The sequence below is a fragment of the Microtus pennsylvanicus genome, chromosome 15 (assembly GCF_037038515.1).
Source record: "Microtus pennsylvanicus isolate mMicPen1 chromosome 15, mMicPen1.hap1, whole genome shotgun sequence".
Taxonomy (NCBI): Eukaryota; Metazoa; Chordata; class Mammalia; order Rodentia; family Cricetidae; genus Microtus; species Microtus pennsylvanicus.
In genome coordinates, this window is record NC_134593.1 from 52,670,272 (window position 1) to 52,683,394 (window position 13,123).

Sequence of the window (13,123 nt, forward strand, 5' to 3'; positions counted from 1 at the left end):
AAAGTGCACCGCTTCGAACTGGCTTCCGGGAAGGGAGGGCCTAGGCACCTACGCGCCCTTGCTTCTTCCGACTTCTTCTCTGACTGGGCGGGTGGTTGTCTTGGTGACTGCTCCCTAACGGTCTGGCGACCCCGAGATACTTGTAGAGGGTTTGCAGCACTGAAGACGCCCGTGGTTCCTCCAAGTATCCGAGGTGAGGCTGGTTTTAGCCTTGTATGCGGAGTTACTGACGCTGGAGAGGTAGCTTCCAGGAATCTGTCTCCCTATCTTTCACGCGTGCTACAAAGATGCTAAAATGCATCAAGTTTAGAATTTATAAATTTCTTAGCCAAAGGAGAAGCCCGCCCCTGGTCCTTTGTAACTCGGGCGAGGATTTCTCTTTGGCTACACCTTTCTTCACACCTTCCTTTAAAAAGGAAAGAGGTGGATAGTACTGTAGCTCTTCCTGTCCCCCACCACGCACACCTCCTTCCTCACTGTTCCTTTTAGAAGAACTGAAATGTCTAATTCTATGGACATTTTACCAAATCGTGTACTGTTTAAACAAAGGAGTTAGTGAAAATTCTTCGGAAGGCTAAGATGTGCTATTTAGAATATTCGAATTTTTCCTCTGTTTTTCCAAGTTATTTAGAAATGTTATTGTCTCGATGTGAGCTTGTCTTCAGACTTCCAGTGATTTCTTGCTTGTTAAATAAACCTCATGTGTATCCCCAGACAGTCTGATGTCGACTCCGCTCTTGTTTTATATATCCTCTTCCTCCGTACAAATCTTGTCCCATGTGTTCACAGATCCTTCCAGATTTAACTGCTTCTGTACAATCTTACACGGACAAAATCGGAGTCATTCTCTCCTGGAGCTTGGAGTTCTTGGTATGAATGGGCTGTACCCTTTCTCTTTTACACGACTTTTTCTTTTTCCTTCAAATTAAGATTCTTGCTTTGTAGGCATGGTGGTGCACACCTTTAATCCCAGCAGGAGGCAGTGGCAGACAGATCTCTGTGAGTTCTAGGACATCCCAGGGCTACACACCCTGTCTCAAAAAACAAAAGCAAACAAACAAACAAAGCTTATTGCCCCAAGTTTATGTGTGTCTGAATGTATATACACACGCACATTCATACATATATATGTATGTATATATGTGCATATATATATATATATATATATATATATGCACATATTTATTTAAATTGACCAAAGGGCTGAGTTCATGATAGGATTTAGTGAATCTAACTTTGATTTGAGCACTAATTCACAGTAGTGATCGGGCTTAGATTTGGCATCTTCCAGTGCCCAGTGATCTCAGCAATCTTTAGTAACTCATCAATGCACTATATGTTATGTAGTAAATTTTCGGTATATTTAAGTTTATTTCCTTTTACCCTACAGAAGATTGATCCAGAATAATAAAATGTCTCGAAAAATGCCCAAGGAGTCAAAAAAAGTAAACATTTCTAGTTCTCTGGAGTCTGAAGATATTAGTTTGGAAACAACCATTCATACAGATGACATTTCCTCATCAGAAGAGCGAGAGGGTAAAGTCAAAATCACCAGGCAATTAATTGAAAGAAAAGAAATGCTTCATAATATTCAGCTACTGAAAATCGAGCTATCCCAAAAAAATATGATGATCGACAATTTGAAAATGGATTATCTTACAAAGGTAAGAACAGATGCAAACTTTGTTGATTTTCCTACCTTGTTGTATTTAAACAGGATAATTAAGAAGCTGGTATGTAGGCCAGTTGTGGTAGCGCACGCCTTTAATCCCAGCACTCTGGAGGCAGATCTCTGTGAGTTCTAGGCTAGCCTAATTTACATAGTGAAGTTCAGGACAGCCAGGGCTATGTAAAGAGACCCTGCCTCCAAAAAAAGAAAAAAAAAGAAGAAGAAAGAAAGAAAGAAAGAAAGAAAGAAAGAAAGAGATATGTCAGACTGTAAATAGTATACGTGACATTGCTTTTCCAGTACTACCTTTTTATACTTTGCATATTGAAAATCAGGTGGGTTTTTTTTTTTTGTTTTTCTTTTTTGTTTTTTTTTTTTTTGTGTTTGGATTTTCGAGACAGGATTTCTCCGTAGCTTTTTGGTTCCTGTCCCGGAACTAGCTCTTGTAGACCAGGCTGGCCTCGAACTCACAGAGATCCGCCTGCCTCTGCCTCCCGAGTGCTGGGATTAAAGGCATGTGCCACCACCGCCCAGCTTATTGGCTAATTCTTACATCCCAATTTAACCCATTTCTATTAATCTGTATATCAACACGTGCCAGTGTCTTACCGGGAAAGATTCAGCATGTCTGACTCTGGCAGCTCCATGGCGGCTCTCTGACTCTGCCTTCTTCCTCCCAGCATTCCATTTAATTTTCCCCACCTCCCCAAGTTCTGCCCTATCAAAGCCAAAGCATTAACCAGTACAAACCACACATAGAAAAAAAGACCTCCTACACCATTAGCCATAATAAATAGTGAGTGATTGTGAGACATATTGCGTTGATATTGCTACTTCTGTTCCTAGGAAAACGATTTCCTCCTGACAGTGAACTAACTTTACTGTTGTTCTTAGCTGTTCCAGCTTTAGTCCCTCCATCCAAAAGTGTATTTTTGTTTCATTTATACTGTGTCTTGTTAACTTGCTCTCCTATTTTAGTTCTGTGGTATGTATACTAAGCTACTACAGTGTCCTGCTAGAAAAATATATTTACTTTGGGCCAATGAGATGATTGCTGGGTAAAGATACTTAACCATGCAAGCCTCGGACCTGAGTTCCATCTGTGGGCTGCATAGTGAAGAGAGAACTAACTCCTGAAAGTTGCCCTGCACGCACACACTCACACACATACACACAAGTTAGAGTAAAAAGGCAGGGCTGAAGGGATGACTAAGCAGTTAGCAGCACTTACTACTCTTACAAATGACCTGGGTTCAAACTCCCGAACCCACAGTTCCAGGGGACCCAGTGATGTTTTCTGGCTAGTGAGGAACCAGACACAAACATGGTACACAAACATACACATTGGCAAAACATTCACACACATCAAAATCAAGTAAATCATAAAATATAATGATACGGGATTCACATCTGTATGCTGAGAATACTATTGGTTAATAAAGAAGCTGCTTTTGGCCAATTCTAGGACAGAATAGGACAAGGTGGGAATTCCAAGCAGATAAAGGAGGAGAGAGTAGGGAGAAACCTTGTATCCACAGGAGGAGAAGGACTTCCGTACCAGTAAACCACTAGCCTCATGGTAAAATATAAAACAATAGAAATGGGTTAATTTAAGATGTAAGAGCTAGCTAGAAACACATTTAAGCTATTGGCTAAACAGTATTGCAATTAATATAGTTCCTGTGTGTAATTATTTTGGGTCTGGGTGGCCAGTAACAAATGAACAGTCTCCGTCTACAATACAAGATTGATTTAAATTTTTAATATTTATCTATTTTTGAGGTGCTAAAGATCAAACCCAGAGCTTCACCTGCTGCGTAGGTGTCCTGCCCATGAGGAAGCTAGAGCACTTTCTTAACAGTGCCTCTCTAGAAAAGGCAGAAGATGCAGTTAGAGTTATCTATTTTAAAGGAGAAAGAAGGAAAGGAAGGGAAAAGGAATGAATAGACAGGCACAGGACCAAGTATGTAGGGGTTTACAGTAGGAGTCTTGTTCAACCGGTTAGTCACAAAGCAAGTTGTTGGCCAAAGGTCTCTAAGTGTCCTCTGCTACAGTGTAGAAGTTTTTGCGAAGATGGTTACTTAAAACTGGTGGACATTTGTTAGCACATTTTAAAGGTAAGCTAAAAGGAGATATGAAGATTTCTGACCAGGAAAGGAAATTAGTGAGGAACCTAAAGTGGTCCAGGCAAGCATGTCATGAGAAACTTGTTTTCTTTTCAAATCAGAAGCTACAGGGCTAGTGAGTGATTTGGTTAGGGGTTACTCATTTTGTCTTGGGTGTTTCTGAAGCCAGCCATTTGGCAGCAAATGAAGATGTGCAGTGCTCAGACTAATAACCTAACCATATGAGCAGAGGCTTACGTGAAACTCCCATCTGAGTGAGCTTTGCATGTGAATTAAGGGAAAGCCATCTCAAGATAGCCTAGCATGAACATTTATAAGACAGTAGTTTCAACCCAGATCTTTAAAGATTCGTCCTCTGTTTCTTTTAAGTGTTTGTTGTTATGTTCACTGAAAGCTGACTGTGGAAACTATGTTCTCTCTGTTCAGATTGAAGAGTTGGAGGAAAAACTTAATGATGCCCTTCACCAGAAGCAGCTGCTAACTTTGAGATTAGACAATCAGTTGACTATTCAACAGAAGGATGCCAAGTAAGACATGTTTTTCACAAAACCCTAACATTTATTTTCAAGCTAAAAGTAATTTTATTCTTGTTTATGCATGTTGTTATAGGCTATAATAGAGAAATTTTAAGTTAGATATGCTTATTATCCTAACATCCAGACCACCAAAGGCCAGGTTGCTTTATGACAGTATACAAATGCACAGTTAACATTCAACATTTATTCAACAAATACTGGCCTTGTAAGTAACCCATACATTACATGAGGAGCTCTCTGGATTGCCCACAATTGGTATCTAGCTGACCTTTTTCTTCATTCACTCTATAAACCATTCTGCGTTGTCACAGCTGTCCAGATTTGCTGTCTTAGGAGACAATTACTATGCCTGTGTATTTTCTCGAAGTGAATACGTACCTACCAAGAGTGAACTGAGCCTGGTGGAGTGGCACACACTTTTACTCCCAGCACTTGGGAGATGGTAGAAAAATGATTAAGAGTTAAAGATGTCTGACCATGGTGGCTCACACCTTTAATCCCAGTACTTGGGAGGCAGAGGCAGGCTAATCTCTTGAGTCTGAGATCAGCCTGGTCTACAGACATCCAGAGTGTGGGAGTGATTTCTTTCTGATCTGTTGCTTTCATTGGTTAATTAATAAAGAGACTGCCTAGGACCATTTGATAGGCCAACCCTTAGGTGGGTGGAGTAAACAGAACAGAATGCTGGGAGAAAGAAAGCTGAGTCAGTGAGTCTCCATGATTCTCCCACTCCAGACAGAGGCAGGTTAAGATCTTCCCTAGTAAGCCACCTAGTGGGCCACAGAGATTATTAGAAATGGGTTAGATCAATATGTAAGAGCTAGCCAATAAGAGGCTGGAACTAATGGGCCAGGAAGTGTTTAAAAGAATACGGTTTCTATGTAATTATTTCAGGTATAAAGCTAGCTGGGTGGCAGGAAGCAGCCCGCTGCTCTTACTACAACACCAGAGTTGCACAAGGGTGCCAAGTCTGGAAAAACAAAACAACAACAGCAACAAGGCAACAACAACAATAAAAAAAACCAACGGAGTTCAAGGTCATCCTTGGCTAGTGAGTTGAAGGCCAACCCTGGCTAGTTGAGACCTTGTCTCAATGAACAGGCAAAGAAACAAAATAAAGTATTCATTGTTTACTCTCATGTACCTATGCCAATTATACCTATGTAATTTAATTTAAAGTGATATAAACAATGACATTTTAGTAGAAAAATGTGCATTGTTTCTATAAAAACCAAAAGAAATTAATTGGAAACAACTCAATAAAAATGAATGGCAAGGGTTGGAAAAATGGTTCAGCAGTTAAGAGTACTGACTGCTCTTCCAGAGGTCCTGAGTTCAGTTCCCAGCATCCACAGAGTAGCTCACAATCTAATGCACTCTTCTGGTCTGCAGGCATACAGACAGTCTTCTGTATACATAAAAAATAAAGACATGGTAGCTCATTCCTTCAATCCTTTCAAACTTGAAAGGCAAAGGCAGGCAAGTCTCTATGAGCCAAGTCTGGTAGAATGAGTTCTAGCCAACTAGAGCTACATAGCAAGAATTGTCTGAAAATAAACAAATAAATAAATAATAACAAGTCAACAGAGGCAAGATAGGTTTAAAGACAAAGCAAAAACATGAATGAACACCATCTTCTCAGATTTCTGTGGGTGTCTTTTAAGGTCTCCTCTCTAGGCTAGGGATATGACTCAGAGGTAAAATGTTTGCTGGAAGACCTGAGTTTGAAATCCCAGTAAATGCTGAGACTGGTGGTATATTCCCAGAGTCTCAGAACAGCAAGGGTGGGGGTAAGCAGATCCCAGGAGCTCCCTGACCAGCCGGTCCAGCCATGGTGACCTCTAGATTCAGTGCATGCTCCTGTTTTTAAAAAGTGTCCGGTCCAGCAGACCTGTCCATCAGTGCTTGAAAAGAGGAGTGAGGATTAAGGAGAGAAATAGACGAGAAACACAAGATAGAGTTGGGAGGGCATCCAGCGGATACCGTGATCAGCCCCAAGTTTACTACTCAAAGTTCTTATATACTCCAATTAAAGTGGGGGGGGGGGGGCAATACAAAAGACTTTCTTACCAGGCTGCAAAGAACAAACAAACATAATTACCTTAACACCCAAAACATCAAGTAACCACACCCTAAGTCAAAATGTCCTGTTGACCGACCTTTGAAGAGTCACCCAGCAGCCACACCTTTGGTCAGTCATCTTGTCTAGACAAGACACCGAGTAACCACACCTTAGGCACACATTCTGTTGTTTAACCTGGAAGGAGCAAGAATAGGTCTGAACTCTGTGACTTTGAGTGAAGGTGGAACGGATCCACTTCTGTGGGCCTCCACTAAAAAGGTGAAAAACAGCTAAGTAAGACATTCTGACAGCAGCTTCTGGCCTCTGCGCTGCTAGGATGTGTCCGTGGTTGAATGAATACTTTATGACGTTCAGTGTTACTGTATTAAAGAGATATGTCCTGCAGTACAGGATCAAAGAGAAATTAAAAGTAGTAGCTAGAGTCCAAAGCTGATATGTAAGGGTTTAAGACTGTAGCAGATTAAATGTTTATTTGTAATTTGAATTTTTGGTTACAACTTAAGAGTGTTGGTTTCAATATTTTTTGGGCTGATACATTTACTGATATATATGAATGTGTCACTTCAAGATTAACTAATTAAATAAATCAACACTAATGATAGCCAAGAGTACTATATGGAACACTGAGAAAAATCTCAGTAATTTTAAAACTTGGCATAAATTCTCTCAATGTAGGAAATATCAAGAACTAATGAAACAAGAAATGGAAACCATTTTATTGAGACAGAAACAACTGGAAGAGACAAATCATCAGCTAAGAGAGAAAGCTGGAGATGTCCGTCGAAACCTGCGTGACTTGGAGCTGACGGAAGAGCAGTATGTGAGGCTAAAATCCTTTCCTGAAGACCAGCTTTCTATCCCTGAATATGTGTCTGTAAGTGTCGTGCATCTTCCGTAACACTGCAGCTGGGGATAGTGGCACATGCTGTAATCTCATCCTCGGGGCATGGGGACGTGGAGATCAGCTCCTACACCTATGTAGTAGTTGGAAGTCATCTTGTACTATTCGAGTCCCCATCTCAAAAAAAAATACACAAAGTTCCATCCATTCTCAGACTGAAACTGGCATTATATAGAGGCACTCTATACATTTTTTTATTTTTATATTTTACATTAGCATACAAAGTAATGAGTTCCTTTTTGATTGTGTACGTGGCCATTATGTGTTCTCTCCAAGTCTCCCCTATGCCTCCTGTCCTCCCTGTAGCGAGTAGTCCCCTCTTCTGCTTTTCTCTTTCATGTCACAGGTGGCCTCCCTCTCTGTTTCCTCATGTCCCCTTTCCCGGCTTCATAGATTACACGTTTAATTTCAAATTAGGTCCAACACAGAAGAGAAAGCGTAGTGTTTGTCTTCTGAGTCTGGCTGGGTAAAGAAAGGAGGCAGGAGGAGATGCATGAAGGAGAAGCAAGCCTAAATAAAAGAAAGGAGACAGTGGAGGACGGTTACCGGGGAAGAGAAGTGAGTGAGAGGGTAGAATAGAAAATAGATTTCTCAGTTATGAGGAAGTTTAAAAGCAAAGGTAAGTGTAAGAAGGGGTAGAAATAGAGAGATGCAAGAATTTTGAGCAAGGTGTAGTCAGAGTAGAACAAAAATAAAGGGAGAGATGGGGGGAGATAAGAAAAAGAAAGTTTATGGCCTAATGAAAAAAATATGTAAACAAAGTTAGATGCATATTTGTAGAATATAAAACAAATTTTTAGTACTGTAAAATTAAAAAATGCTGCCAGGCGGTGGTGGCTCATGCCTTTAATCCCAGCACTTGGGAGACAGAGGCAGGCGGATCTCTGTGAGTTCGAGGCCAGCCTGGTCTACAAGAGCTAGTGCCAGGACAGGCTTCAAAGCTACAGAGAAACCCTGTCTCAAAATACCAAAAAAAAATTAAAAAAAAATTTAAAAAGTGCACCAAAAGGGGAAAAAAAAATCAATAATAGTAAAAAAAAGTTTAAAAGCAAAAGAAGAAAGAGAAAAGAAGAACAAGAAAAATGAAGTGTTAGAGCAGCTTCTTGCTGGGCCTCAGAAGTTGGAGACTGTCAGTTATAGCCATGGAGACACATTTGCTCATGTGGGCTCTACGCTTTCCTGTGGCTTAGGCTGTTTGGGACATTATACCGGACACATACCAGGTGTCTCTTTACTTTGGTCGCTTTGTGTGCCAAAGATCCTTGCTGGTATAATTAACTTAATAGTCTTTTGGTGTGGCCCACGGTCCAGTGGTGGGAGATATCGCCCAGGGGTGTTAGTAATGTAAGCAGCATCCCCAGCAGGTCTGTGTAGGTGAGAACCTGGCTTTGTACTTGCCAAACCTACAGAGCTGGATCCTTCTGGCAGGATACAGCTGTGGGAATGAGTCGTACTGCGGGAACTTCAGAACTCTCGGGCTCTGCAGTAGTGAGTGGGACATTGGTGGCTTCAGCAGTCGATTGATGCATCTGTCGACATCAGGCCCAGAGCTCCCAACACTAGGACTGGTCGTAGCTGAGATAGTGAGCTGGGTCCTGGTCACTGGGGGGTGGGGGGGTAGGACTGTATTGCTCTGTATAGTTCTCATCCTGAACCATGTCTGGTCAACTTCCAGTAACCCTTCACTGTTGCCTGTTCCCTGGGGCTTTTCCTCGTCCTGTGTTGTTGCAGACCAAACTGAGACTCTGTGACTTATGATTGTTTGGAGTTCTTAGGCCCCTAAAGTTGCAATAGTAGGCCTGTCTCAAAGTGACTGTTACTTGCCACCCACTGAGTCTTATGGAAAGACAGCAGTAAGTTCTCCCTCCACTGACCCGCTGTGGTAGGGATGAGTGTCCCGCTGAAACCTTTAACTGGATTTGAGGTTCTCGAGGACTCTGGGCTTGTCCTGAGGGTAGAACTGTTAGCATTTACTTGGTGCACCTGTTGGAAGACCTTTTGGCCCCCCACCCTCTCCTGCTCGAATCACCTTGTATGTGTTATCTATGTGACTGGTTCATGTGCACATGGGTGTGCATGCAAATGGAGGCCGGAGGACAGCCTTGGGTGTTACTCAGGTTAGCCTTATTATTTATTTACTCATTCATTGTTGAGACAGAGTCTCAATGGCCTAGAACTTGCCAACTAATTAGACTAGTGAACCCGAGGGATCTGCTCACCCTGCCTCCTCAGCACGCATAATAATCATGAGCCGCCACACCTGCCTCTGTTACATGGCTTCTGGGTATCCAGCTCAAGTCCTCCTGCTTCTGGGAGACATTTGACTGTGGTCTTTCCAGCCCCTCAGCTCACTTCCTACCAGTCCATGCTCCATCTTTTTCCTGCTCCTTTCAAGTATCCATTAATTTCCTTTATGGGTGTCCGACCCATTTCTCCTTTGGGGATGTCTTGTTTATCTCACTGAATCTCCTCCTCTAGCTCATCCAGAACCAAGTTCAGACCTATATACCCAAGGGTATTACTTTTGAAACACCCAACTGGTAGTGTTTTTTGACCCCCATGAAAATGGAAAGTACCTCTAAGACCAAAATCTCAGTGACTCCATAGTCCATAAAATGAGTTATTTTATCGTGGTTTTAATATTCTCTAAGAGGAAACTGAGGATGAAATGCATTAGTACTGTCTGGGATTAACTAGAAATAGTGCAGAGAGAGTAGACCTTTTGTGATTGTTAAGGGGTAAAGGTGGAGCAGAGTTCTTGGTGATAGATTAGTTCAGAATCTAATATTCCTAAATGAACTTGGGCTTAGGCTTAATATTTGGTATGAGTCTCAAGTCACTGTGGTATCAGCACCCCCTTCTGCCTAAAGTGTTTTTTTGATATGGGTATATTTGCAATATTTGAAATTAAACCTTAAGGAAACAATTTATGTACAAGAAGGGTTGGGTACAATGTGCTATAATGGTGCTTGTCTGAAGTCCTAGTACTTAGAAGGCTGAACCAGGAGCATCTCTTGAAACTAAGGGTTTAGATAAAGCAAGACTTTATCTAAAAACATAAATAAAAATACAAAATTAGATGCATTCTCTATTTGCTTTAAAAATTACAGTGTCATTATCATACATCATATAGAGAATGGGAAAATAAGAATTGAATTAAAGAAAATAATTCCTACTGTAACTAGGAATATTTCTTATTTTGTGAATTCCCTAAAAGAAGTGAAAACAGGGCAAGGCCAGGAGTCCCTAGAACACTGACAGCTGTTGCATTTTTGTGTTAGGTGGGATTTTACCCTATGAGCCTTCTCTTTTCCCCATTTATAAAATAGATCCTAACTGTGGGTATGTAAAACACGTCAAATGCTTAGCACCGTGCTCTGCGTGTCTGATGTCAGTTCTCCCTACTGTCCACCAGAGTGGGAGCTGTTCTCGGGTCTCAGTGGACTGAGGTTTCTGGATCAGTGACTTGAAAGAAAACAGACATTAGCTTTCTGCCCGGCTTTTGATGACTGAAATGGGTCAGTTATAGTTTTTCTGACTAACACATACTGTCTAACACAAATATTCTAAATGCCATCATTGGACCTTCATTCATAGTTCAAATAAAGTTTTCCTTCCCGGTTTTAGTATTCTTTCACACTTCTGCATGAAATATTATTCTAACTGATTGATGTAGATTTCACTGCTTTAAGGACCAACCTAACACTTGACTTCTTTATTAGAGTATTTTTGCAGTACAGTCTTATGTCAAGGACTTTAGATTATATGCCTATGTAATAAGTAATCCCTAATTGCTCTCTCCTGACTTGTTGATGGTTTCTTAGGTTCTTAGAACCTGTATTTTGCAGCACTTGGGTTAAGACAGGAAAATGAAGAGTGGAAATAGTGATAGGGAAGGTACTTTTTGATTCATCCCCTAGACCTCTTAACACTGCAGGGAAAGCAACATTGTAGAATGTTGCCAGGAACCTGAGATTAGAGCAAAGAATAAAATGTATCTCTTCATCAAATTGATATTTTAGTTTATAGAGCAGTATATAACCAGATAAAAATTCCTGCCTTCATAGAGCTTGCTTTGTGTGGAAGCTAAAAAGCAACAGATTAAAGTGTAGTATGTAAAATGTCTCCTAAGTGCTTTGGAGAAAACAAGCAGGGTGGAGAATAAGGAGTTCAGTTAACTGTAGATTATTTTGTTATTTAAAGTCAATTTGATTTATTAGCGATGTATCTGTGAGGAATGTACTCCAAGTCTGCTTGAGGATAGTCTGACTCCTTGGCGGCCTATTGTGTTTCCTGTATATGTGTATCTGTGGTGAGTTTTATAGAAGATACTGGCAACAGAGCTAACAAAAACAATTGTAACAATATGCCTTCATAAAATTTCTTGATGGATTCCCAGAATTTTCCGGTTTATATCTTTACCACAATGGACTGAGAGTAAATACAGGGCAGAGGGAGAGCAGCCAGGGCAGCCTGCCCCACTGCAGACTGGCAGAGCCCAATTGTGGTTTGGGTTCCGGATTGCTTATTTTTCTTTTCTTTTTTTAAAGATTCGGTTCTATGAGCTAGTCAATCCATTAAGAAAAGAAATCTATGAACTACAAGTGAAAAAGAATGAACTGTCTGAAGAACTCAGCACAAACAAAGGCCAACTGAAGCAGCTGACAGAGGTTTGTTTGATTTCTATTACTCTTGGGAAGATGTTGCGGCTTTCCCACAAGGCCCTAGTCAGCATTTGTGGGAAGGGGAGTGAAAGTGCTAGGAACAGGGGCTAGGATACTGACTGCTGCAGCTCTTAGTGAGGCTAAGCAGGAGCTAGTTGCACATCTCTCTTCAAGACTGGCGCGATAAAGATGCTTTAGCCCATAATCCACAGTATACATTTGTTGTCGTACTCATTTTCATAAGCAAGTGCTTTCGAGACCACAAAACCAGCCATATCTGAATGTTCTTGTGCAATAAACATGCACACAGAACTATATAATTTTCCTTGCTTTAATGTATAAAATATGGATGCCATTAGTAGGAAGAAAAAGAATGTATTTGACTTTCTTTTTCTTAGAGACTCCTGCATTCTCCTTTGGCAGGACAGTCCTCACTATTGCTGGCATGTAAGGATTAGTAACAGCCATGCTATTTTAGAAGTATCTTATTCTGGCTGGTGGATTATAAGGCTCGTGTGCTTACAACCCTTCACTTACAGAGGCTGCACTGATCATTAGTTGGATTACAACACTGCCCAAATATCCCAGAGTGTCACCATGTACTTACCGGCAAAATGAAAAATAGTGATGGACTGATTCATTGTACTCTATAACAGCTTCAAAAAAATAGGATTGCTGTTTTCTCCAAAAAGTTCATGAGACCAGAAGGAAAACAAGCTTATAGTTTACAAGTAGAGTACAGCAGCTGTTCATTAGTGGTTAGCCTTGTCTGTGGTATGGAAAGGAAGCTACAGTCAACGTGTCGGGCATTCCTTATCAAATGCAATTCTCTCCAGCATGTGTATTGATACGAGTGTTTGCCCTGTATGTCATCAGTGTGCGTGGCACTGTTCTAAGTGCCAGCAACAGTGAGAGACAATGACTGCCCTCAGAGACTTTAAATTCTAATACACTCAAGTGTAATATTTGAACATTCTAGTTTATTCTGTGATCTTGAGCAAGTCATTTAATGTTTCTTTTCAAATGAAGAAAAATAGTTTGCCCTGTTCTTTCATTGGATCCCCTATGTTTCTATTTGATGGTAGATGGTTATCTTACAAAGTTTTGTGCAAATATGTATGGGATGTGTCGTATTTCAAGGGTA

The 13,123-nt window shown here is 40.9% G+C and overlaps 1 protein-coding gene across 8 annotated transcripts in view; it reads left to right on the plus strand.

Annotated features, from left to right (window-relative positions):
* The first annotated feature begins 20 nt into the window (after positions 1–20).
* The window catches only part of Pibf1 (progesterone immunomodulatory binding factor 1), a 156,180-nt gene continuing 143,077 nt past the window's right edge, over positions 21–13,123 (plus strand). For 3 of the 8 annotated variants that reach the window (XM_075949593.1, XM_075949587.1, XM_075949590.1), the window contains exons 1-6: positions 53–193; positions 790–870; positions 1,391–1,664; positions 4,222–4,322; positions 7,090–7,288; positions 11,866–11,985. In XM_075949593.1, coding sequence (XP_075805708.1) covers positions 1,413–1,664; positions 4,222–4,322; positions 7,090–7,288; positions 11,866–11,985 — 672 coding nt within the window. In that variant the 5' untranslated portion in view covers positions 53–193; positions 790–870; positions 1,391–1,412. Of the gene's footprint in view, positions 194–789; positions 871–1,390; positions 1,665–4,221; positions 4,323–7,089; positions 7,289–11,865; positions 11,986–13,123 lie in introns of all 8 variants that reach the window. The other 5 variants (XM_075949591.1, XM_075949589.1, XM_075949588.1 and 2 more) reach the window with 5 other exon arrangements.